This window comes from Centrocercus urophasianus, unplaced genomic scaffold (assembly GCF_019232065.1).
Source record: "Centrocercus urophasianus isolate 14NV4802_14NV808 unplaced genomic scaffold, USGS_Curo_1.0 seq_17, whole genome shotgun sequence".
Classification (NCBI taxonomy): Eukaryota; Metazoa; Chordata; class Aves; order Galliformes; family Phasianidae; genus Centrocercus; species Centrocercus urophasianus.
Window position 1 is genome coordinate 80966 of NW_024884722.1, and position 27112 is coordinate 108077.

General features: G+C 39.8%; 1 protein-coding gene across 11 annotated transcripts in view; it reads right to left on the reverse strand.

Moving 5' to 3' along the window:
• Positions 1-1612: 1612 nt before the first annotated feature.
• Positions 1613-27112, reverse strand: part of LOC122159983 (opsin-VA-like) — a 36631-nt gene continuing 11131 nt past the window's right edge. For 5 of the 11 annotated variants that reach the window (XM_042818144.1, XM_042818147.1, XM_042818148.1 and 2 more), the window contains 7 exons: positions 22015-22202; positions 21070-21305; positions 18593-18966; positions 16833-17043; positions 16132-16249; positions 14615-14854; positions 8697-13536 (listed from right to left, as the gene is read on the reverse strand). In XM_042818144.1, the coding sequence (XP_042674078.1) occupies positions 13387-13536; positions 14615-14854; positions 16132-16249; positions 16833-17043; positions 18593-18953 (1080 nt within the window). In that variant the 5' untranslated portion in view covers positions 18954-18966; positions 21070-21305; positions 22015-22202 and the 3' untranslated portion in view covers positions 8697-13386. Of the gene's footprint in view, positions 2305-4913; positions 4974-8696; positions 13537-14614; positions 14855-16131; positions 16250-16832; positions 17044-18592; positions 19006-21069; positions 21306-22014; positions 22203-25106; positions 25720-26586; positions 26670-27112 lie in introns of those variants that run through there. The other 6 variants (XM_042818145.1, XM_042818146.1, XR_006168720.1 and 3 more) reach the window with 5 other exon arrangements.

Genomic DNA, 27112 nt, shown 5'->3' on the forward strand with positions numbered 1-27112 from the left:
TCCACTCATCAAATCCATCTCTCTCCAATTTGGAGAGAAGGATGTTCTGGGGTAACGTGTCAAAGGCCTTAATGAAGTCCAGATAGATGACATCGGTGGCTCTTTCCTTGTCCACTGATGCACAGACACCACCATAAAAGGCCATAGTTTGGTCAAGCAGGATTTACCCTTGGCGAAGCCATGCTGGTTCTCCTGTATCACCTCCGTGCCTTCTGTGTGCCTTAGCATAGCTTCCATGAGGATCTACTCCATGGTCTTCCCCAGCACAGAGGTGAGACTGACAGGTTGGTAGTTCCCGGGGTCATCTTATTTACTCTTTTTAAAAATGGGTGTGATGTTACCTTTTTTCCAGTGACCAGAGACTTTACCCAATTACCATGACTTGAGAATGGCTTGGTGACTACACCAGCCAGTTCCCTTAGGACTCTGTGATGCATCTCATCAGGATCCATATACTTGCAGTTGTTCAGGTTCCTCAGGTGGTCACGAACCTGATCTTCGCTTACTGTGGAAGGTACATTGCTTCCGCAATACCCTCCTACCAAACCAAATGTTTGAGGGCTGTGTGGGAAGCAGTTATCAGAGAAGATAAAATATATTCCTGTGAATAGTTGAAAGAATATTGTTATAGTGAATAGTCAAGAGAACAACTATTCCCTGTGAATAGTTAAATCCAATCCTCTGAGTTTGAGCTGTACTTAAACGACTTTGCAACCTCCTAAGCCGTATGACTGCTACTTTGGCACCCTGTCTGACGTGGAAGTTACCAGGTATCACCCTGTCTGACCTGGAGGCCAGAGGAAAGCCAATCATCCTACAAGAATATTAATCTGTAACTTTTGTGTGTTGTGGACTGTAGCAGAAATGCTTCAAGCTTCACGGTTTGAAACGGTGACTGAGCACCTGGTGGAAGACAGGGCCAGGAGAGCTCCGATATAAGCAACGCACCTGAGTGACAGGAAGGGGTGAAGGTAGGATCCACCCCCTCCTAGATCTCATTTAAGGGTTGCAGTGGATCTGTGCTTATCTGAGGTCTACCATAGGTAAGCAGTTCTTTTTCCTTTGTTTCTGTGTTCACAGCTGCTGTATTTAAGGTCATTCTCATTTACTGCAATCAAAGTCTCTCTGCCACCCCATTATTACTGCTGAACTTTCCATCACAATATAGCATTACATGGATAAAAGAACAACTCAATGGATATAAAGCAATAAGAACTTCTCAAAAAAGCCTTTCTGCTATTAATTCATGCTTTCAGCTGAAGTGTCTGCAGATAGTACACAAGTGAACATATCTGCATTTTAATGTGATTGAGTTAAAAATTAAGGCATGTTATGTTCTCTCCAATATTTATCTTTCTGTGGAAGATCTTGGTTATCCTTCACATAAAAGCTAGACACAACAGCTTTCTGTCAGCAGAAGCAGAATGTAGGTAGCCTTTTATGAAATTAGAAGATGCTGTTTTCAAAGAAGTAGTCACAAAAGTTTTCATTTAAGTTTAAGAAGAGGAAACAAATTTAATAATGTGCAGCTTAAAATCTTTATTGCCTAAAACTTGTCTCATGAGAAGTAACTTTATATGACTTAATCCTATTTTTAAGAAAACATGTTAGGTGTTAATATTTATGGTGTATAAAATATACACCCTGGAATCTGAACCTTGCAAGATATTATTATGTATATATTTTTTTAATTGTAATCTCTGTAGTACATCTACCATGGAATGTACTATCCCACCATAGGGAGGATCATGCACTAAGTCAGCAAAGCTCAAATGTAGCTGAAGCCAACAAAGCAAGCATCTCTTTCAGAAGTAAGAATCTTTGTCTTCAAGAACAATAAGTGCCGCAGACATGCCACCATTTCAGGATCTCTCACTGCAGGGGCTAGCGATCTCTCCTTGCTCTACCCACAATCTCTCCTCGCTAGGACCATTGCAACACAGACACCAATATGGGGGATGCTGCAAAATGGCATTTATTGAAATTCAACAGTATCTTATATAACCTCCAGAGTCCACTTGTCAGAACCTTATTGGTGGGTATCAGTCCAGGCTGCCCAACACCAGTCCTACCATTGGCCCTTCATTGTTACGTTGTTCCATGGTGGCCATCTCCAGGTGGTGTCCATCTTCTTGTTCCTAATCTTCATCCTTCAGCTCCTTCTTCCTCGCTTAATTTCTTTCTCAAGGCCAATGGACATAATGTTCCAAGCACCTACCACAATGCTGAATAACTCCCATATGTGCTTATTGTGAAACAGTCCAACTGCCTGCACTGTGACAGCCCGAATCCCCAGTTAGTCGCCTAATAACAAACCCAACAAATAAGATATGAGAAATGAAAAGAAAAATGATCTTCAATAATTGTTAAGTCTTAATATTTGTGTCATCATTAGCAAGTGAAGTTATTACTAGAAATTATATAGATTAGTCTGTCTTTCTGAAAATGTTCAAATATGATGTACCTGTATGTGAACTGTTGATCATGGCCTGGACCTCTGATTGACCATCTGAGGCAAAGGTGAAGGCAATTCACCTGTGTGATCAGAAGAGGTGGAACCTGCGTCCACTTCTACATCCCATTTAAGGGCTGACTGCCACTGAGGAAGGATCTCTTTCTGGAGATTGCTCCTTGCAGTTTATTGCAAGCCTATAACATTGGTGAGCGTTTTTCATTTATTATCTTTCCACTGTGATAATCCTACTTAGCCTAACGTCTGCACTTATTGATTGTACGCTTCTGTACACCTATTGATTGTACTGTACTTCTCTTAGGTTTTTGGTTTGGTGGCGTCATCCATTAGCATGAGAAATAGTGGAGTGATGGCATTGGTGGACAGTGGAATGGTGACAGATGTCATCTATCTGGACTTCAGCAAAGCCTTTAATATGGTCCCTCACTACATCCTCTAAATTGGAGAGGTATGGATTTGAGGGATGGACCGTTCACTAGATTAAGAATAGATTGGCTGGTTGAAGCCAAAGGGTTGTGATCAAAGATGCTGCCCTTGAGTTGGGGCAATCCCAGGTGTTTATACAGACTGTGCAAAGAAGCCCTTGACAGCAGCCCTGTGAAGAAGGACTTGGGGATCCTGGTGGATGAGAAGCTGAACATGAGCCAGCAGTATGCACTTGCAGCTTAAAAGAGCAACTGTGATCTGTGCTGCCTTAGAAAAGGGGTGGCCAGCAGGGAGAGGGAGGTGATTGTCCCCCTTTATTTGACTCTTGTGAGGTCCCATCAGATCTGGGGCCCCCAGTACAGGAAAGATGCAGAGCTCCTGGAATGAATCCATAGGATGGCCCACTAAGATGATCAGATGGCTGGATCACCTCTCCTATGAGGAAAGCTTGAGGGAACTGGGCTTGTTCAGCTTGGGATAGGGATGGCTCCAGGGAGACCTCATTGTGGCCTTCCAATATTTGAATGGAGTGTATAAACAGGAGGGGCAGTGGCTGTTTACAAGGGTGGATGGTGATAGGACAAGAGGGAATGGTTTTCAACTGAGACAGGGGAGGTTTAGGTTGGATATTAGGGGCAAGTTTTTCACCCAGAGAGTGGTGAGGCATTGGAACAGGTTGCCCAAGGAGGCTGTGGATGCCCCATCCCTGCAGGCATTCAAGGCCAGGCTGGATGTGGCTCTGGGCAGCCTGGGCTGCTGGTTGGTGACCTGCACACAGCAGGGGGTTGGAACTGGATGAGCATTGTGCTCCTTTGCAACCCAGGCCATTCTATGATAGAAAGATATTTATTACTGAATTACTAGTGATTTATTTCTCCTATACTTCAAAAAGTGCTTCAGCCTGACACATGATGGCAGAAGAGGAATAAACTGAAGGATGAAACTGTGAGGATGAAAAGTGAGGTCAGTACTGAGCTCTGGTAACATGTCCTTTCATACAACCAGATGTTTGATCTGTCACTTCCCTTGATGTTCTCATGCTTGACATCTACCACTTGAGTTAGAATAATCTAGATGTCCACAAAGATGAACAGCTTTTCCAGAAATCTCCAATGGGGCTGCATTAATTAGGAATTTGTATTGATTTTCTGAGTGTGTGTCTGAATATATTTCTAAAATGTTCTGTATTTCCACCTAGCCTTTTTCATGGATAATATTTTTGAAGAAAGTGAGGTTACTGTCACAAGATGAGTTTATTATTAGAATGAGTCATTCAGGCTTATGTTTTGAGCTTACCGTTCTTTGCAACAATTTAAGAGTTGACATTTTTCCAGGCTACATAGGAGCACTGTGAATCAGATACGCTGTTGTATATTTTTGTTTCTTTAATTTTACACAAAGGTGTGAACTATGAAGAAAGTAAATGGTAGCTACACTACAGGGAGAGGCGCAGAAAAACAAAAAACAGCTTTTTTTTTTTTTGTTTTTTTTTTTCAGAAGTGGAGCTAGTAATTTTCATAGACAATGTACTGCCTCCCTTATGAATGTGTAATATATATGGAGTGTTTTATAACCTGGGTGGGTACCAGATGATACTTATTAATCAGCTCACATTGACAGTGTCCACGCTGTTATTCTCTGTCTCCATTTTCTGTTCAGTGCCAAAATTTTAAGAGGCAGATCACAGTTCACAATTTGTTTTCTGACAGAGATCATATAATCAATTAGTGCGAGGAAGGCATTAGCACAATCATTAGTCAGTAAGGGAAAACACTTCGGTACTTTAAGCCAGAAGTGTTAACTTTGAAAACTTCTATGGGTAGCACGGAGAACAAGCTTGTAATTACAAGGCACGCTTAACGGGACAGCAGGGAATTACAGGATAAGATGTAATCAGCAATGTACTGGAACAGAAAAAGAATGCGGGAGGAAAAAGTTTGCTATGGAAACAGTCTGTTCAGAACAGACAAACTGAGCTTCATTCTAGTACTGAGGTTGTCTGCTGAAGTTCCAAGTGTTCTTGAAGCAGCCGGAACTGATTGCTGTAGTGGTGTAATTGGTCCTTGTTAACCACCTGGCAGTACATAACAGAGAATTAACTCAGAGTCTCTGTTTCACGGAAATAACTGCTTTCCAAAAATATGTGCAGTTCTACTCAGTTCTTAGAGTTTATCTGCACTTAAAACTTTTGAATTAGCTTAAGGAGCGAGATGAATGAGTATGAAGTATGCTACAGCTGAGGGGTGTAAATGTCTGTCTTAACCATTTGGTTGATATTGATAGTCAAGTAGCAGCTAAATTACATATATGAATAAGCATGACAGTATTTAATAGTGGAAAAACTGTTCTAGAATGCGGTTGCTGAATTGGAAAACACTGCCATTTTTTCCAAGCAGACAGCTATCTAAGCACAACAGTGCTTCCAAAATCTCATCCCCCATTGTCTTCCTTTTATAGCCTGAGGTGCAGCTAGGTGCTCGACTCCTTGCACTGCTGATGTGACTAGAGTTCCTTTCGTGTCATTGTTCATCTGATCGTCATTAGTCCTTTGCTTACGATGATTAGACTTTAATTGCATAGTCTAATGTCACTTCTGTGCACAAATGCATGCTTTCTCCTGCATTGCTGCTCAAGACTAGGCTCTAGCTCAGATGTACAAGGATAGGGATTTATAGGGATAGATTGGAGAACCTCTTCAGCTGAGGAGGTAAATCATGGAGATGCCTGTAGAGTGCCTGTTCTAGCAAAACGTGAACAGCTTCAGCACATTCTAAATCCTTCTCATATAGAGGACAGAAACAGTTTTCAGCTTTTCAGTTACAGCAGCTTAGCTTTATGTCTTCGTTTCACGTTGTTTGTGTGGACACTGGATTGTTAAGAGGAATTTCACCTGTATTTCTACATTCCTGTGCATTGAACGATGTGGCACGCATACCTGGTACCCACAGAGTTCATGCAGGAAAAGGCAACTCCCGCATTTCGCTGCCTTCCAAAGAGATACGATGTACAACAGCTACTGCGACATTTGTAGCCAGATATCTGTATCAAGTATTTACGAAGCAGTTGTCTTCACCACAGAAATGTATATGTTGCATTTCTTGTTCCAGAGACAGAATTTATAACACTATTTCCACAAGGGAAGTCTTACATTTGCTCCTTTGCTATAGTCACATCCATGCAATGGGACAGTGTCTATGGTTGCACCAGTGTACTGGTCTCTGTGCTGATTCTGAAAGTTATTTTTTTTCTTCTCTAATAGAGGCCACTTACGTTTGTCCTAAATGACATTTATTTTTACTTCATTTGAAAATACTCATTTAGTATTTTTGGGTTTTTGGTATTATAAGCACTGACATTAGAAATTGAAATAGTAAGTATATTCAAATAAACTTCCACTGGAGTTCTATAAGCTTTTCTATTTCTTTGTCAGTGTGATTCAAGGGACATGCCCTACATCTGTACTCCATCAAACAGGGTTACACTGGTCAATATAATCTAATTGTTTGACATTTTTATAGCAATTCATTGAGACTAAAGAGAGATGACTACATTAATATCTTGATGCAGCTGGATAATAGCTGAGCTAAAACTGATGTGCCAAATGACTACAACGCTCTTAAATTCTCTTACAGATTTTAACTCTTTGTGACACAGAAGAAGGAAGAGGCTTTAATATAAAAGCAGTAAAGAGAAAAAAATAGTACAATTTATAATACAGAACATTACAATAAAGGACATTACTATAAATTTTCTAAGAATGTTCACTAATCAGTTACAGATTATAATTCTCAGTAATTGAGATGAGAATTCATGTTGATGTTCGTGGTTCTGTTTTCTCAGATAATCATTTTTCTGAGGTCAAAATTAAGAAGAAAAGGTTTTAGCTGATGAGTGTGTATTTTATTCTTCTAGCTAGACTGAGAACAAACTTGCCTGCACTGCAAATATCTGTGTAGGAACTGTGTAGGAACTGTGTAGGAACAGTCAGGCTGGAATAATGACAGGAAATATCATGGAGACTCAAAGCACAGGGGAGCGTTGAAACTACTTGGACAAGTCTCCCCATCTCATTGAAGGATCCTGTCAAAGCCTTCCTTCCTTTAACAGTGTATTTGCGGTGAGGAAAGATCTCCCTTGTGAGGAGTAATGGATTTTCAGGTAAGAACAAGCTGAAGGAGAACATCAGAAGTTTTTTATTTTGGGGAGGTTTTGGTCTGAGCCTGGAGAAACAGTAAATGGAAAAGAAGAAAGGAAAAAATTAAAAGCAGGAGTTAATGGTGCAACTAGACCTGGGAGCAGGGAGAAATGGATTCATCCAACTTGATTTGCTTGCTTCATGCTTTTTCTCCTTTGACAATAGAGAGACTGTGAGCATGGACAAAGTCTGGTTACTTGAAAGTGGAAACTGATGTAATTAAATGCATTTTTTTGAAAAAAGGGCAAGTATATTTGCAAAAGCATCAACCTAATTATCATATGATGCAACTAGACAGGTGGTTAATTTCTATTTCCTCTACCAACAGAGCTATGCTTGAATGATCCTACTTATGATAACTTTTGTAGTGCTGGTCATTTATAGGAATCCCTGAGCTGCTCCATGCCCTTTCACTTTGAGCAGTACCTCCTCTAGCACTGCTCTGCACAGTTGCATGTGATTTTAGAGGAAATAAAATTTGTACGTTAAGATATTTGTATCTTTGAACATCAGTAGTATATTTACAGACTAGAGTTCATGTTATGTCTTGTCAGAGCAAGGCTATGACAACTTCTTTGAAGAGCACCAACACATTCAGTTGGTAGGTGCTCACTGAACCTGCTAGTTGGCAGTGGGGTGCGATGATGCTTTAAAACACACTTTTCAAACCATGTTTAGACTCGAGCTATGGAAAACAGCATGGATAGTCCTCTTCTGAACTGCACTGTTTTGTCCATGAAAATGCTGCTGACAGTGTTACTGATCCTGAAGTGTAAAGTGCCCATTTGAAATTCTCGTTTTAGAAGTGGGTTTTTTTTCTGTATTAAAATCAGCCAGCTTACTTTTATTACTTGGGCAGAAGAACAGCATTCTTTCACACTGAAGTGCTGGCATAACTATAAATGCAAAGTTGTGGGCAGCCACTGCAGAAGACACTGTAGCAAGCGGAATTGAAGCAGAATGTGGGCAGTTTAAGTACAGACCTTGGCAGTAGCCATCCATACATGCAGCCCACTCTAGCAGCCCACTATCCAGCTTGAGCACATACAGTGACGTTAATACACGTGGCCTTTAACGATACCTACTGGGTGTCATGTTTGTAAGAACTCACTCCAATATTAAATTGGAAACATTGAGTTTAACGGTCTCAGTGGATCCTGATGTGCAAACCAGAAAGTTCAACCTCATACCAATGAAGGGTTGATTACTGTACTCTTGGAAGGGCAGATCTCACCATGGACGAAACCTGGACAGTACGCCATGATCTACACAGATAAGATTCCTTTTTGCCACAGGTAGGTTCCCAGAATCAGGAAGGGCATAGGTGTTTGTTTGTTTGTTTTCCTAATTTCCATTCTTTATTCACTAACTAGCAGCTCGCCAACCTCCAGCATTGGTGCGTTTGTTACAGACAACCCAAAGGAGCCACTTCAGTGCAAAATAGTAGCTCTTATTACAGCCGTAATTTATGTTCCAAAAAATAAAAGTGCTATTTCCATTATAAACAAATCAATGGATTATTGCTGATACTTTTAACTAAAACCAAAAAGTAGTTATCCCTCAATACCATTAAAGACTTACAGGAAGGACAGTTACTTTGTCTAGGTTGCATAATTAAAATTTAATAAGTGATCACAAAGCAGAAGAATGGTATAGTGTTGTACTGGCTAATTTTGAGAAACAGAAACATCTCTTACAGCATCATCTAGGAAACTGATGTAATTTCTAGGCATTCTCTTGGTGGTAAAATGAAAATTCAAGGACATAAGAAGCAGTTTATCAAAACAGTATGTGAGCATATTGTTTTCAGCTGCAATCATACATGCCAGTCATGAAATCATTAAGATCATTAACAGCATTCACAGCGTAACTTAAACAGTGCTTATGGTAAAACCTTCATGCCCTGTACCTAACACATACGGTGTCTCTTAATGACTATTATACTAAAAATAAAACCCAAAAATCAACACTGAAAGAACGCCATCTCATGCTCCCATTCTTATTGTAAATCTGTTTCTTTTTTTTTGTTATTGTTACATTGAAAAACTTCTACAAACTTTATAATGCTTTCTATCAAAGCTAATATTGTTTCATTGGGGTATAAGCTATACGTCAAGATGTTGACACATTTTAAAAAGCACTCTAACAGAACGGGAAAAAAATAAGTGTCCTCCTGAAATGATACTGAATATTTTAACACAAAAACTCCCACAGTTTCTGTTGTTCCTTCTTGTATCGAAGATAGGAACCTTCAGTAGATAAAATATCACGTTTAAGATACAGAATATTAGTGCTGGAACTAGATGCTGGTAGGCATCTTCAAAAAACATTTGTTCATATGTGCAGATGTTAATAACTAATTCCTTCAGGAAAATGCTTTTTTCCCACAATTACGGTAATTTTCACGATAATAAACCAAACAAAATCTTGCCCTTGATAGAAAATACTTGCAGGGAAGTGGGGAAAGGAAAAAAAAAAAAAAAAAAAAAAAAAAAGGAGTTACAGACAGTGAGAACTGCTGATACTGTGCTTTATCAGAATGATTAATTAGTGGTTGTTCAGTGGTGTAGGCTTCATTTGATGGAAAGAAAACACCTGTGATGCCTCCATGGTCCTATTAAGTCTAATTGATTCTCCACATGAAAGAAGAATTAATTAGATTCTAATATTAATTTCCTGTTTTCCTAGAAGAGCTAATTTTCATGTCATTCTGTTGCAGCCTACATTTTTACATCTATGCTTGCTGCACGTCAAAGCACTTGTCTAATATGGAGATAAGATGATATAAGACAACTGTAAATGTAAACCATTAAAGTTCTAGAGGAACTGGTGTGAAAGGAGTGCAATCAAATGTTAGCAGTGGTAGTTAGGCCACGAGTTACATGCAGAACATGAGATAGAGCTTCACACAAGGAATGCAGCTGTAGATGATGAGCCCTTGCATATAACTTAGATCTTGCTTAGCTATGTTTAACGTTTAATTCATGATGAACTGAATGAGTGCTTGCTTCTATTTCTCTTCTACGTTTTCTTTGCTTCAATTTCTTCTGCTTTGCTACTTACTTCCCCTAACAGTGATAAACTAGATCTCTTCAGAAAGCTGCTGGGGAATACCACCGCTTCCAGCCACCATCTCATGTCTTTCACTTCCTGGAAATTAGTGGCACTTCATGTACCATGCCCTACTTCTACGCCTCAAATTCCACTTTCCCCAGTCAGACTTTCACCCCTTTTTTAATCCTGACAAACTGCTTCTCAGCAAGTGCTGTAACATCTATAAACTCAGTGTTCCAGATTGTATTTTCCACTTATCTTTCATGGTACTGTTAATGTTTTCCATCCTACCATCATACCCTGCTGTTTTTCCTCAGTATTCAGTACTTGACCTGTCTGCTCAGGACACAAGCATGTCTCTTGTTTCACTGTCCTCTTTATCCTGCATAACATAAGCCTCCACTCCTGTGGGTTCATACATTAAGACTATACAAATCTTGGCTTTTATTTCTAATATATCTCCATATTTCCTAACCCTTTGTTTCAGCCAGCCTCTGTTCTGCATGTTTCACAATTATTTTCAACATTCTATATCCAAAACTGTTTTTCTGATCATCTCTCCTGAGATTTTTCCATGGCTGCTACTCCTCTTTTCTCCCATCAACCTGTTATCATCCGCAGCAAGACCGTCTCCTGTACTCTGGGAAGCCATATTCATTCCTTCTTTGAACAGATATTCTCACAGAAGCTAAAACTGTAAGTAAAAATTGTATGATAGTAGTTCAGGGTTTCTGACTGGAGGGATCCAGGTGGTTATAATATATATATATTAAGGGCTCCTCTATATGAGCTGGAGAGAACCTTGCCTTCTCTTTCTAGCACTTACGATGAGCCAAAAGGAGGAAGGGCTCAGTGTCATGACTTTTTAGTTCAGTCTCATGTAATTTCACAGTTCCTTTCTTTTCCCTTTGTACTGCAGTTCTCTTTTCCTCACCAACTAGCCAAAGTTGTTTGCCTGCTCTCTGGCTGAAATGTGAATATTGCCCTAAAGTTGCTCTATGAATATCTTCCCTTTTGATGTTTTGAGTGCAGTAATCCAAAGCCTCATGTCAGACTATCCACTTCACCGTGCACAATGGAAATGTGACCCACAGCCAACTTCACACTATCTATTTATGTACTGAGTGTGTTAGTGGAGATATTGCCTTGATTACAAACTGCTGATCACAACTTATAGAAACAACCCATATTCTCCTTGGTGCAATACTCTAAAAGACTCACCCATACAACTTCATGATGAGTAACTTGTATTAGAATGATAAAGATAAATAATAATGAAATGATAAGTAGCAACAGATATAATTGCCTTCAACTGATTTTGGATCACCCAAGAAAGGTAGCAGTCACAACCAACTGACAGAGGAAACATTTACCCCTTTCCAAGGATCAGGGCTCACCCAACACTCCAAAGGAGGTAATCTCTCCATAGAGACCCTTCCTTTCTGGCTGCCAGCCCTTAAATAAGAGTAGGGAGAGGTGGAGCCAGGATCCACCCCTTCTGGTCTCACAGGTGAATTGCTTCCACCTGTGCTGCCAGGGCTGGCTGTGTTGTGTCACCAGATTCTGAATCACAGATGATAATCACATTGCAAAAACAATTTTAACTTATTATTTTCCTAGGTTTTCCATGCATCTTCATGTTGTGCCTTTCTTTTTCGTTACTTAAGTTTTGATGCTTTACTTTCATATGTACAGAAAAATACATTTCCTCAAATTCTCAGGACATAAAATACTTCTGTTGCTTTTAATTAAATATTAACACTACTGCCAGTTCCTCATGATTTAATATGTCTCATACCATTGATGTGTGATTAACCTAGGTCAAAGTATGCTTGAAAGAGAAAATGTGTGTCTTAAATGCAAAGATTCTTTTTTTAAAAACAAACTAATGAACACAAAGGTGTGCACACAAATAATAACTCAGTGTCTTAACTCTCCTGTCTTAGAATATTTTAAAAAAAAATTAAGAGCCTTATACATGTATTGACTTTTCTGATGTAGATAACATGGAGTTAGTGGTAAAGAACAGGAATTGTGCAAAGATGTAGCTTTCATAATGAGGTTTATAGTTTGGGTTTAATATTGAGCACCGTGAAAATTCAAGTTTACGGAGGTTAAAATCATATTGTAAAAGCCAACTATCTAATGAAATTTGATGAGTATCAGAACCACAGGTGGCTTGCAATGAATTCTCACACATGCAGCTCAAGTAATTTGTAGAGTAATTCCCATTCTTAGATCTAACCCCTCTAAAATGAAATCAGGGAACATGAACAACCTTTCTACTAAGAAAATAATCCGAATTTTATCTGTTTTTTCTAATCTGGCATTAAGACAAAGAGCATCGTGTAAATAAAATTAAACAAATTAGTTATTTTAAGAATACTCTGTAAGTATTACACTCTGCTATACCTTGCAACTAAATTTCTCTAATAAAGAGAATTGACAAATAGGTACAAGATTGTCACCCCCCCCACACACTAAAGGATGGCATTAGTTGATTTATTTCAAAGTTGCCACTAGTACAGATTTCTTGGCACAGAGGACATAAAGAATATGAATGGCTCTTAATAACAAAGTCCTTGGAAGTATGCATAGCTCATCCACGGTGTTGGAAAATTTAGTGGCCCGAATGAGGTTCTCATCTGGGATAGACATAAGTGCAGAGACCTCATGCTTCCTCTGCTTTTTTAGTAAAAATTTCCGAACAAATCAAAAGGCACTCAAGCCTGTGTCTCCATGAATCTCTGTGTGGTTGAGCTTGAGTCAGCTATGTGCTAAGTATTACTCATTTTCCATTAACGTACTGAAGCCATGCATCACTTCATATTTTTGCCCAGCTGACTAAGGCACAGTCATCAATGAAACTCTTTTCTTTGCTGTATTATGTGTCAGCACAATAATGCTGGGCTTCCATTGTTTTACACCAGGGGTCAAGTATTATTGCTGAGACAAACACAGAAAGGGACTCACTTTCTGGTTGGTCTTCAACTGCAACTGCACAGCCAAGCAGCTCTTATATGCACTTGGGAGCTCAGAATCTCAAAGTTAGTGTCTATGAGACAGAGCACAATGGCCCCAATGACATCTTTAGTATGAAGTGATGGGGTAATGAGGAAACACACTGCTGTATTGCATTAATGATCATATCTACCTTTTGCAAGAGACAAATCTTGTTTCCTGAAGCTGTCAGCTGAGCAAAATAAATGCAATTTCTGTGTTCATCTCCATTTTTCCTCTAAGAAATGGTGCTTCGTACTGCCATGGTAGACAATTGACTGCCCCTTTTGTCTGGGGTGAGCGTTGCTCTCTCTGAAGTTGGGCTCATGTTGGACTCTGCAGACTCTATGGCACTACACCTGAACATCTGTATCAGGCACTTCCTGAACTGAAAGTTGAAACAACAAACAAGAAAAATCAAAACACATGAGGAATTTAAAATCATTTTCCTATTTTTTTCTGTCTTCACTAAAAGTCTTGGAAATTGTCTGTGTCCATTGGTCATATACAGAAATAGCTCCACAAAATACATTTACCTGTGGCACCACAGAGAACTGAGAATTTGAAAAGACACAAACTGCTAGAATGCTTCAGTCTAAAAAATCATTTTCCTCTTATGCTTGTTGCTAGCCACATCTAATTGAATTGAATTGGTCATTTCTGAAGGCTCACAAGTTGCATTCATATGCCAATACCTAGATATTCAATGATGGTTTGTTTCCATCACATTCATATCCTTGAGCAGGTTAAGACGAGCGTACATCTGCCATGCACTGGGAGATCAGGGTACTGCCCACAGGATGTGGGACAACCAATAGTTGTCACTGCAGGACTAAATCAATAAATGCATTCATCACTTCACATTCAACCTTCACTTTGATATTCTAGTTCTTTTCCTTTATACCCCAGTATTCTGCTTGATGCCACGCCCTCCTACATTCACAGCACATATCTGTTCAAGGTTCTAACATACTTGCTACCTCTGGCTCATCCCTTGTCAGTACTTCTCTGCACCCATTTCTCTGACCCCATTCCAGAGAAGACCCCGTCACCCAGGAACAAGCAATGATGCAAGTTGCTCTGAACACACAACCATAGATGCAGCATTTCCCCTGATGAACCTCAGAAGCAATTTGCTGGCACTGCATTCCAAAACAACTATGGAAACATAATGGGATAGTCTTGGAAATAGAGTCTTCTCACAAAAAACTAGAATAGTTGATGTTCACTAAGAGTTGATTTTGTTTTCCAATACCTAAATTAATGATTACTAGTATTCATATTTTAATACTGAAACACAGCACAAAACTCTATGCATTAAGTAGACATGTAGTGATGAAAAAAAAATCTAAATTATGGATATGGAATACTGGTTAACTGATAAGGTGGAGAGAAACTATTCATTACAAAACAATACTAAATACTAAAAACATAAACTTTAAAGACACTCTGAGAGCATACAGTACCTGTTTGTTCATAAAGACATAAATAACTGGATTATAAACAGTAGCCGTTTTGGAAAAGAAAGATGGAATTGCTGCCAGATGAGGATCCAGTTCAATGGAAGGGTATGAAGTGGCTAGGATAGAAAAGGTGGCATATGGCATCCAGCAGATCAGAAAAGCAATGATCATAACAACCACCATTCTAGTCACTTGTCTTTCAGGTTTCCTGGCAGTTCTCAACCTGCCTTGTGTATCTGACACCTTAAAGACAGAGAATTCCAGAAAACAAACAAGGCATTCAAAGAGTGAATACAGTGGAAATCGATAACGATGAGATCATATGTACAAGTTGTCAGGGATCAGTGAAGGCTGTTAGGTGCTGAGCAAATATAAGATATTCCCAATCCAAAAAACATATAGCACTTCTATAGCACTTCTTCATAAACACGCTACCTAAGTAGAGGGCAACCCAGCCTCCTTTTCAGCAGAAGTGTTGTCATCTCTGGAAAGAAACAAAACAGCTGCTTATCTGTCAATAATACTAAATGAGAGTCCTGAACACAGGTGCATTTAAAAACGATGTATAAAGACTGTTGAAAGAATAATTACTACTGGTTCTGCACTGCATTGATCCTCCAGGCAAGATGGAAAGGAGGAAGAGGGAAGTTTGATTTTTTCCTGCTTATTTTAGTCCTCCATCAGTCTTCATGCTTCTATTTGAACTAGTTTATTTGTTCTCCTGCTTCTTTTTCTGTGTTTTAGTAGTGCTACATACATTTCTGTAATTTGCAGCGGTATTTTCAGTCACAAGTCTTGCTCAGCAGGGTCACATGTAGCCCACTGCTGGTGTAACACCTGGGCAGGTGAGTATGGTGAGCAGTCCAATACCTGCCTGCAGCCCTGGCAGGTGCAACACACAGCTCCACCAGGCAGCCTCAGGGGTCTGCAGCCCTGCCCTCGATGGACCTGGATGCAAAGTGCACTAAGTGACTAAGATGTAACTTAGAGCACAAGAAAAAGAAGTGCTTGCAGCATCACATCAAGGACCAGATGATCCTTACTACTGTTTGGTCTTTTTTTTTTTTTTTTTTTTTTTCTTCCCCCAGCCTGTTTGTTTTTAACTGAACTCTGAACAGCTGTTATCAACATTGCACTATTTGATTTTCTCAGTTTTAAATTGAAAAAAAGAGAAATCCTTAACAAAAACAAATGCGTAACTTCCGTTCGTTTTTTTCCCCCCTTTTTTTGGGTGAAGGTATCTACAAAAACACACAATATCTCTCACAGGACACTGGGAACACTCAGCCCTCATTTTAAGCTGCTCTTTGCACAGCCTCCAGGATCTACTTTTCATTTTTTAAACTAAAAAATAAAAATGAGTGCAAAAATAATTCTTTATCAAGACATAAGTGAGTACATTTGCTGCCTGGAAACAGGTCTGCTTATGTCTGATCCTTATGGTAATGTACATGTGAAAATTCCAAGTGCTTGCATACATACACATTTCAAAAACGTAACTTGAAAGTTCTTCTTCTTACCTTTGTTAGCTTCTGCAGCAGTTTCCCATAGGATACCAAAATTACCAATAAAGGCACTATAAAACAGGTGGTGAAGAATGCAATAATGTAGGAACGATCATTATAAGCTCCTGAATACCTGTATAAAACACAGAACACATCATGTATATATCATGGTTATTTTCTCAAAGTGGTCAGAGATGTCACTAGTAATTTCATCAATTGTTTTCGATCAAAATATCCACATGCAGCTTTAGTCAAATCACAGAGACAGCCCATGGCTATCTCCCTTCCTCTGGGCTAGGGAAGATTTACTGTGTAAGATCATGGGCACAGAACCAAAAGAACTATGGGGTGAGTTAGGTGGGAAGAAACGTGTAGTCCAACCCCCTGCTCAAAGAGCAGTCAGCTATGCTGCTAAAACAAACTGCTCAGGGCTTCATCCAGTCTTCTGAAAAATCTATTTTTTCTCTTTGAATCCTGACAAAAACAAACAAATCCCATATATGGAACAGTTACTTCCATTAGAGATGAAAGCTCCTCTTTTCAGGAAAATGTTTGAGAAAATATTTTTAACCCCGGAAACTTTTCTTGTTATCTTTGCCTACCTCTTTTTTGGCAGAGAAGACCATCATCCTTAACCTTCTCCTTTGGAACTGTGCCCTTAACAAGTCATGAGCTACAAGTTTAAACTCTGCCACATTCTGCAAGGATGGCCTTACCAATTAGGCTCACAGGTAGTTCCAATCTTACTGGTGGTGTAGCTGCTCCAACCCATGGTTGGTGGAATGGTCCAAACGAAGGAAAAGGTCCACACAAAGGCAATTCCCTGGGCAGCATGCTTCCCTCTCAAGCGCATATTTCCCAGTGGGCGGCAGATCACGACATACCGCTCAAAAGCCAGAAGAGCAAGAGACCAGAGAGCCACAATGCCTGCAGTAAAAAACTCAGCATCAAAATCAAATAGGCTTACTGAAAAGCAAACCTCGTCCCACACTGCAGTCACAGAATCATTTAGGTCAGAAGGCATCTCTGGAGGTCATCCAGTCCAGTCTGACACGGCTCGAGCAGGATCTACGCAGCAGGCTGCCCAGGACTACATCCAGTCAGGTTCTTTTTCATTTTTCATTTCAACTTTCCAGTTCGACTTCTCTGGGCAACTCATGGCCACGTTTGACTACTTACCACATCAGGAACATTTTTCAGCAAGACAGGTTTTCAAAAGATGGGCAAATCATGCGTGTTGCTTTAATATTTCATTAAGAGCACAAGATTTTCATACTTGTCCATTTTGTTAGTACAATGACTACAAAGCTAAGCTTCTAACTGCACTTCTTAGCTCACAATTACTTCTTCCACTAGGCTTTACTTTGAAGAACTGCACATTATGTGTAGCTTCCAAACTAACAAATGAAGGTATATCTTCAAAACATTATCTTTGCAAAAAATGTCATGTTTCAGACTGTCATAAGCTCTAACCTAACAGACTGCTGCCCACAACATCAAAATATCAGTTTATTTGGGACGGATCACCTGGGTGATCACCAAAATCTTGAAATAGTCTGATCTTACTCCACAAGACATGCCTTCCATGCCACAAACCATCATAGTACCATCGTCTCCCACAGTAAACTTTTCTGGGCAGCTTCATCAGCCTGAGAGCAAAAGTGGAATTCCTTTTCAGCTGAGGATCAGCAATGCATTTGACTCAGAGAAGTGACAGAGTTAGAAGAATGGCTTTACTACACAGCTTCTGAAACAGCACCGAAATGTCAGCTGGCAGCAACACAAAAAGCCCTGTGGGAGGTAAGAATGAACTTGCATGTCGATGTAATTAGATGTTCCACTTTAAACTAATTTTCTGTTTACCCTGTAGAGGTATATTTACAAAGTGAACTACCTGGTGATGATTTATTTTCCCTTTTAGAGTACTTCAATATGTTTTGCATACTTGGAAAACAAAGCCAAGAGAAAGAATCACAGGAAAAGCAAATAAGGGGGGTGGCAGCCACAGTCACAGCATGGCTCCTCAGAACAGTTGCAGGACAGCTAACATAAGATGTTTTAGTGACATAATATTGTCCATAGTTTAAGAACAGCCATTTGTTCTCTCTCTCGTTTAACCAAATACTCACATACCAAGAGACAAACCTGGAAAATAATTAAACAATTAAGTGTCTGTTTTTTTAAAATCACATTGTTTTCCCTGCAACTACTGCCATTCTTTTAGCATTTTTTTTTTCTCATTATATGAACTATATTCAGAGAACAGTACAGAAGCAGTAAAAGGTGACATATGACAGCAACAGTGATACGCATTATTCACTCATATGAGATCCTCCACAGAACACACATAACTGGAAAAGATCCAGTGCATTCACAGGCATGCAAGGTCAGTGATTTAGGAAGCTGCAGGATAGTGAAATGCATCGAAGGAAGCTGAAGGAAAACAAGATACAACTACAAACAATATTAAGCTTACCAAAAAAAGTGACAGCAAATCCTTCCAGTACACAAGCCCAGTGCCCCATATAGAAATAGCCTTTCAGATTGGCTAAAAAGCTAATGGTGCCACCAGTCAGTGAGACCAGGAAATCAGCCACAGATAAATTCACTATAACGTAATTGACAGGTCGTCTCAGCTGCTTGAACTTAAAAGTTACCAGGATCACAGCCAGGTTCTCAGCAAGAGACAGGGAGGTCACCACGAACATCACTGCTGCCACAAGCCTGAAGTGCCAGGGCTGGATGGAGTCCAAAGGACGGTGGAAGGGATCCCATCGAGCAGGACCAGAGGAATTGGACAACAGCGTCTCATTTCCAAGTGCTCTAAATACATCCATCTTTTCCTCCTCGCTAATGAAAACAATATTGGATAATAATGAAGTTTTTAATCTGTAAAGAACATTCAAAATTAAAAGCAGAAAACAAATATAAGCAAACTCTTCATGCTTCTGCTTTCTGGTAAGGGTCCACGAAACAATATGGGAAGAGGGATACACAAGGGAATCTCTTGAAGTGCCTTCTGCCCTTCTCTGCTGGCAATCTCCTGCCTCTCTCCAGCTGCAGCCAATGCTGTGTCTTCGTAATAAGAGCCAGCTATGACTGATACTGGTTCCCTCCCTCTGTAGCAGTTACTAGCAGTGCTGAAATCAGACCATTCCTATTCAGTGGGAAAAACCAAAATGTTTGCCTGATCATTTCCTGACCTCCAGCACAGTGAGAACAAAACTTTCTTGCTGTCAGCAGTGAGGATGGAGTGATCTTCCCCACATCTTGCACTGCTGGGAGTATAGCAGAGGGGGAAGCTCCTATCTGACTGAAGGAGGACTGCCCTGAAAAGATTAACGCTGGACTACCATAGCAGCCGTAAACTTGGCAAGGGAAACTGCATTCTAACCCGTTCATGTCTCAGGCTAACTCATGGCTCCAGCAACGAAGCTTCAAATTAGAGTTCTGTGGTATTTAGAAATTAAGAGAAATTCTACTATCAGACACAGCAAAGACATACATTTCATTTCTGTTTGTAACTAAGAGTGTAGCCAGGAGGTAAGTTAGGTAGAGAGAAAAGCTTGAATTGTACACTGTGTACACTGGTTGTTTTTTTTTCTAATTTTGTTAATAAACATTAATACCCAGCTGGGACAGCAGATTTTCTTAAACTGCTTTGAAAACTGGGATGGCCAAGCTTTCCTGCCAGGCAGTTCCATGTGTGGCATGAGAGCTGCCCCAGGGGTAGGAATGCTGCACACCTACAGGAGCTGGTGGCTGGCACAGCTCACTGCAACTGCTGTAGAAGAGCTGCCATATAAGCCAATAGGAGCTGGCAAGGAAAAGCCAGGTTCTCCCGTGGCTTGGAGAGTGAATGCACCTTGGGCTGGAGGGAGGGAGGCACTAAGGAAGGAAAAGGTCCATAAGAAGCTGAAGGGATCTTTTCAAAGTAGAGTAAAATTTTAAACACCTCCAACATAAATCAGTCCTACCACTTCAGAGTTGTTGGGTGTTGTTAAAATAACACGACAAAAGCAACAATGAAAGAACAGCAGCAAGAGAGGTCTGTGCTTGATTTTTGGCATTATTTGTCTTTATATTAATTTTTCAGTATGCTGTATTTCATAATGCCATTCCAATTGCATATCTCTAATGAGAATATAAGAACTCAGCACATACATACACTATAGTATTTTTAAAAACACAGTAAGGCCACATTTTTTTTCTGCTTTCTATACAGGCTTTTCCAGTCTATGGTTTACATGCAAACAGAAGTTAAAGGCAATGCACAAGCATTTACTTTAAATCAGAAATTCAGCAGAAATTATAATTTATGAATAGGAATTACTACACATTATAAACCTAAAAACTTTAATTATCAGGTTACACAAGTAAAGGAGAGCACCTGCAAAACTCAATGGCAGACTTCATAGTTGTATTTAATCAGAACTGCTTTGATCAATCTCATTTATCTATTACCAATAGTAGCCAATACCAATAGCCTTTCTTCTTTTAGACTGTTGAAACTTGTGTGTGAGTTCTCTGTTCAGTGAAACCTTTGGAAATTTAGATAAGTACTCTCCTCCTGCTGCCTGGCTTCACTGAAATGGCTCAGTGCTAACTCCAAAGGAGCAAACAGAATGCAGGACCGTAAGATTATAGACGTGTTGAAGTACATTCCTATAATCTGATGCAGAACCTTCTGTAGGAAGATGCCTTATAAATAAAGTCTGAACAAGCAAGAGTCACTGCAAAAGTCATTATCACAAAAGCAGTCTTTTCCAGCGTGCTGCTCTGGGACAAGCACCAGGATAACTGCAGGATTTTCATTAACTGACACTATTTAAAAAGGTGCAAGCTAAATAAAATGTGTTCTATTAATGAAGAATAAGCAATTAATTCTAATAGAGAAGTGCATATTGAGCACAGGAAAAGGAGATAACTTGTAAGCAGGCTGCATTTACTTACCGCCTGTTAATGACCTTTTCCAGTTTTGGAGCCTCCTATGAGCAGGTAAGACTTTAAGTCCTGACTGCTTTGCGAAGCACGGTTGAACTCAGTTCCTTCAGTACTGCGTAAGAATAATGAAGTAAAAGGCAATGATAGTTCTACCAGTTCTGACTGAATGTCACTCTGAAAGTTTTTCTTCACAGATTTTTGACTGTTTTTCACCCATCTGCATTCACACGATGAATCTGTTAAAACTTCAATAGAAGAAATAGCTGTTAAGAAGCAATAAAGTAAATCTGCTTTGAAAGTGATGTGTGCGGTCATAAAGATCTAGAAAATGCCTCAACTGTTTTTCTCCAGAAACTGTATATCAACCAGATGATCTGTGCAAATTGTTGTCCATTATGTTCACTTGGTAATTCAAAGTAATAATACTGCTCATGTGATAGTTCTCATCTAAGAGTATTTTTTTTTCCTAATCTGACAACCTCTTTCAGAGAACTGAATTATACAAGCAGTCCTACCATCCTGATGGGGATTACATCAATGAGAATCTTTAGCCTTAATTACCATTGGGAAAAAAAGTTTGTTATGAGATAAATCAAAATCGTTTTTCTATTTTGCAGTCCCTGAAGACAGTAAATAGGATTTGCCATAAACCTGGATTGAGACCAAATATTTGAACATACTAAAGTCAAAATTCAGTCTTCAGTTTTGCATTCAGCATCATATTTATATTTACTGAAACAATGAGAAAGAAATTACAACTTGTCCAAGTGTCATCACAGCTGAAAGCTCAACATTCAGATAGACCCTCGCCCTCATCTTAAGTGATTTTAGAGAGTGATTACATTTATAAGTCTTCTTATTTCTGTAATGCTTGATGTCAGACATGCAATGGTTAATGAGATTATGTCTACATTGCAGTTACAAAGCTGGCTGTGTTGCAGTAAGGAGTCTTACCTGGCAGTTCCATCAGCATAGGCAGTACATGCTGACTTCGCCTGTCGAGAAGCAGTGGGAGCACAAGGGACTGGAGACATCTGGGACCACGTTCTGATCCACAGAGACAGAAGGTCTGCTGGAGACACCCACCTGGGCCAGCCATGCTCTGGGCTGCCCACACATGGGAAGACAACATGTGCCTCAGACTATGGAAGAAGTGCAAGAAAATGCTCAATGCGTGCACTGAAGCAAACGTCACTTGTCTGTAACATTCCCACTCAAAGACAAAACCTAGTCACATTTCACAACTTGACAGAGCAATTCAACAAAACGTATAAAAGGAAAACATAAGCAAAGCCATGTTTTCTTTGCTTAAAGAAAAGCTGTTGATTCAGGATACAAACTGCTTATCTGCGGGGGTAAAATCAGACCAATCACTACAAAGTAAGCAAAGCAGATTTCATCCAGAGCTGCAAGCTATCTAAGGCTTTGAAATTTTTAATCAAATGCTCATTGCTGTATCTTTGGCTGAGCTTTAAGCCATTACTGAGCAACAGTGATAAACACGACCCACTTCTCTTTCCTTCCTGGATTTGGCTGACTTGCCCTGAAGTAGTCAAACAGATTGACTAATATAGAAGAAAGCCCATCTAAGTTAACTTTGTTTCAAAATCTGCCACGTTTAGATATCATTCCCAAAGACTACAGGTACAAGGTAAAAACAAACAAACAATGCAGTCAGTAGCTTCCATCATTTTACTGTAGCTAAGTGCACTGAGAAGTCTGACAGCATAGGACCCAGCACAGCAGAAGTGAGACCACAGGAGGATAATGCTCAGCTGCAGACAGTGCACAGACAGGAGAGATGGGAACGCACAAGGGATATGTCCCCAAGCAATCTTGATCATGAACACACAGCTGTGCAGAAGGTCAACCTCAGCAAGGCATCAAGTATACTGGACTTCTGACATTAACCTCAGGCATCGGGACACGACAGGAACTTTGTTACCTTCTGTCCTTTAATATAAATTTAGGAAAAAGAACGTGCCTCTGTTTTGGGCACTTAAGAGCACAAAGCTCACATTTAGCTGTATTCCCATCAGTCAGTCAGTATCCTCTGGAAGAGAGCTATTACAAAGATTGAATTTAGAGAGAAGGTGAAAACACAGCAGGTAGGTGAGGAGAATGGTTGAGAGGATATATGCAACATGTCCTCACAGGAATTTGGAAAAAAAGATCTGAAGTCGCTGAAATAAAACTAATACCAAGCATGGCACTAAACAGACCCTTCTCATCCCGAGAACTCTCTGTGAGTGGATTATTCCCTACAGACCTCAGAAAACAGCAGATCAAATTACATGGAAACAGTAGGGTGCAAAGACAAGACTCCCAGATTCTTCTCTTACAGATATAGAAAATTAAACCACTCTGATAAGGATGTCAGATGATCCAGAAGCAAAAAAATACATAAATTTAGCCTGTTCGGAAAAATCTCTGAGAACTGTTTAAAAAGAAGTTCAAAACCTACAAACATCTTCAGCAATTCATACAAAACACAACGGTCTGAAGCCTAACAGAAAACTGGATTTGCACATATATCTATACTCGTTAGCTCAGGTATTAATAACAGCAGCACCAATTTTAATGGCTTAAGGTTAACTGAGCCCTGGGTATCTACAAGATAACCTAAATCCTTCACTTGCTCTGATACTTCAAGTAGATATAGCTTACAGCTGATTCAGGTACACACACACAAACCACAGTAAGGACTGGAGATTGCTTTCTCAGAAATGAGTTAATCACAAAAAAAAAGGTTTTCGAGCATAGAATTTCAGTGAAGAATAGCAGAGTGTCCCTCTCCCTATGGTTGCTGCCCCCTTTACAAGCCTACAGACCTTAAACATCATCTGACTCCAGTCTCCCTGCTGTGGGCTGGTTGTTTTGATGGTGTTAGATTCAGCAGTCATCTTCATTTATTAATTTGCCTGCCAGTGAAACTTTTTATTTTGCTAATTGTTATTAGTGCCTCTTATCTAACTTGACACACAAGGCTAACACTTTCAGTTACAGAGACAGTCTAGCACTTCTGGAAGCAGGAACAATCCAGTCCAGCCTACACATTGTTAGCAGCTGTGTGGTGCATATTCAGACACAGACCTCTCTCTATGGCTTATAGAATGCAAGTGGTTAATAACCACAACCTGAAAAAATACATGAGGATGACTGTCACCACAATATTCACATCTCCATTGAGATTCTACGGACTCAGCATACACAATGCAGGAAGTATTCCAGACCACTGCTCCTGCACAGCAGTGCTAAGGCGCTTCTGTGGAGCACACTAGTGCTACTGCAGTGCACGTATTTAAGGAATAAAAAAAAAAAAAAACAAAGAAAATGTAGCTAGCCCAGAGGGAATCAAGTGCTGTGGAAAATTCTAGTCCGTGTGTTCTGCCTTGTGTAAAATGAGGCAATCTTCAAACTTTCCTTTTTTTTTTGTCTTTTTCCAGAAAGAATATCACACAGCATAAGGACACCATCATTAAGATAGATTTTTGGAAAAATGACAAGGAGCAAGGAGTTCAGCTGTGAAAAGATAAGCATCCCTGGCCAGAGCAGAACGTCCTAGTGAATGCCTCTCATTCTTCTGCCTCTTTTTCCTTTAACATTGAGTTTCTGCATCTATTCCAGATCTACCCTTCTGAATTGTTACGTACAACTATCTGAGTCATAGTTCATCTTAAATTCACTAGAAGTCTTCTCTTCCAAAATAGAGTAGAATGGGTCAGATCCTGCAAACACTCTGTCAACTGGTTATGCTGATCACAGCCGGTAGGCCTACCTCGCTAGCAAATCTGTTCCACTGTTTGACCACTCTCACGATAAGGACATTTTTCTGGATAACCAGTCTCACCCTTCGTGCTGCACCTTTGGGACACCTTACTGTGTTCCAAAATGCCATTTGCCCTCTTACTGCCAAGGGACACTGAGCCAGCTGTCACCAGCACACTCAGCTCTCTTCCTGAAGGGATTCTTCTCCAGCCGCTCGGCTCCCAGGATGTCCCAGTGCCCAGCAATACTCTGACCCAGACACAGAACTCAGCATTTACCTGTGCTGAACTTTGTGATGCTGAGGATCAGCCAATACTCCCAACACTTGCTGGTTTAGAATTGTCATTCAACTTGATACAGATGCATTTAACCCCCCGAGATGATGATAAAAACGTAGAATTGAGCCCTGACGCATACCATTACTGACTGGTCACTAGCCAGGTACAGTCCCACTTACTATAACCTGTAAGTTCTGCTGTTGAGCCAGTTTGCCACCAATGTAGCAGAAACCTGCATATCTTGGTTGGACCATTTAACCAGAACGATGCTGTGAGAAATGGTATGAAAAGCCTTATTAAAATCCAGAAAGATTACATCCACTGCCTTCTTTTCATGAGCAACTTTATCTCTTGCATCCTACTCAGCGTATGGTTTAAATTTAGTCATTACTTCCCTGTGTTACTAACTGCAAAACTGAGGATGAGAAAAAACATAGAACTTCATCTGTTTGATGTCAAGTCCACGAGGCAGCAGGATGGAATCGCTGTGGTCTGTATAAAAGGAATGCTTATGGGGTCTCTGAAGATGCTGTAGTTTCAGTTCTTTGCATCTTCAGCAGGAGTTTGACTTGGGATCTCACTGGAGTCTTGTGTCCATCCCTGAGTACAGCCCCTGCATTATTAGAAAAATATTCTTTTCATGCTGGGTGAATTCATTACAGACTTCTTAAAGTATTTATGATAGGATTATCAAAGGGGAAGCCAACCATTTGAAAGGAGGTGTTCTGCTTGTCTGGTTTTATCTGATTATTTCTGGAACATTACACGTTACACGTACTGTTGCAAACAGACCTTACAAACCAGATAAAGCTACACAAATATCTATCTTCTAGTTCTTGAATGCTGAGTGTTTATATTTACATTAAAAATTACTGAACAGCACTGATAGTTTAGTTCTAACAAATTCATCTTGCACATACATCTCCAAAAATTCCATGGAACATTCAGCTCTGTAACATGAAGCCACCTTGTTTACCAAACATTCCACTTTTTGTAATAATTTTCAAAATCATAGCTCTGTGTCATCGCCCTTCACAAACAGAAGCTTGAGGTTGCAAGCTCAGCATTCTGGGTCCCCAGATCTAGGTGACCCTGCTTGAGCAGGAGGTTGGACCAGATGATCTCTGGAGGTCCCTTCCAACATTAACCATTCAGTAATTCTATGAAAACAAAGCTCACTAATTGGAGAAGGAAGCGTATGGAACAGAAGTTGTTTATAACCTTCACTGTTGATTTTAAAATTAATTTTTCTCCAGACAACACTGTGCATTCCCTGTATGAATATTCCCAAGGTGGGGCATGATTTACATGCTTTTGCCAGCACTTCCAGGACTACCTCCTTGAACACAAGCACAAATATTGATGCATATCTTGATGTTAGGATTGCTTGCAGCTTACACTGGCTAGCCAGAACTTATCTAACAAGTCTTACTTGTCAATGTTGTACCTTTTTTTTTGCTGTAATTCATTATTTACATACCTTCATCGTCTTCCTGGTTTTTTAGATGCAAATCAGTATGCAAGTTTGATGCAGACTCTACTAGAAGACAATTCTGCAATATACTGAAAATCCATAAATTCCTCAGAGATGAGTTTTCAGTGTAGAAAAACCTTAATTTTGCCTCTCGTTTAGATACTATATCAAAATACAATCAAAACTCCTACTCAATCCATGAGACTAAGTGTGGCTTTGCCTTTTACCCTTACATGTCAGTAATAGATTTTTACATATATTAAATAGTGGATTGAGGTTTGCGAAGCAGTCTTTGAGATCCACAGTATCAGAAGTGTGCAGAGCTTCAGAATGCAAGTAAAATGCTTGCAGAAAGATCTGGATTATTTCTAAATCAAAACAAATTGTCTGGCACAATCTAAGCATGAGATCCCATCAAACCTGTTATAATGATTACTTTGGAAAGAAAAGCAGAGGGCGTATTGACAGATGAGGCTTTCTTAAGCAGGGATGCAGGATAAGCTAACTGTGAACTTGCCATAGCAAAAGGCAA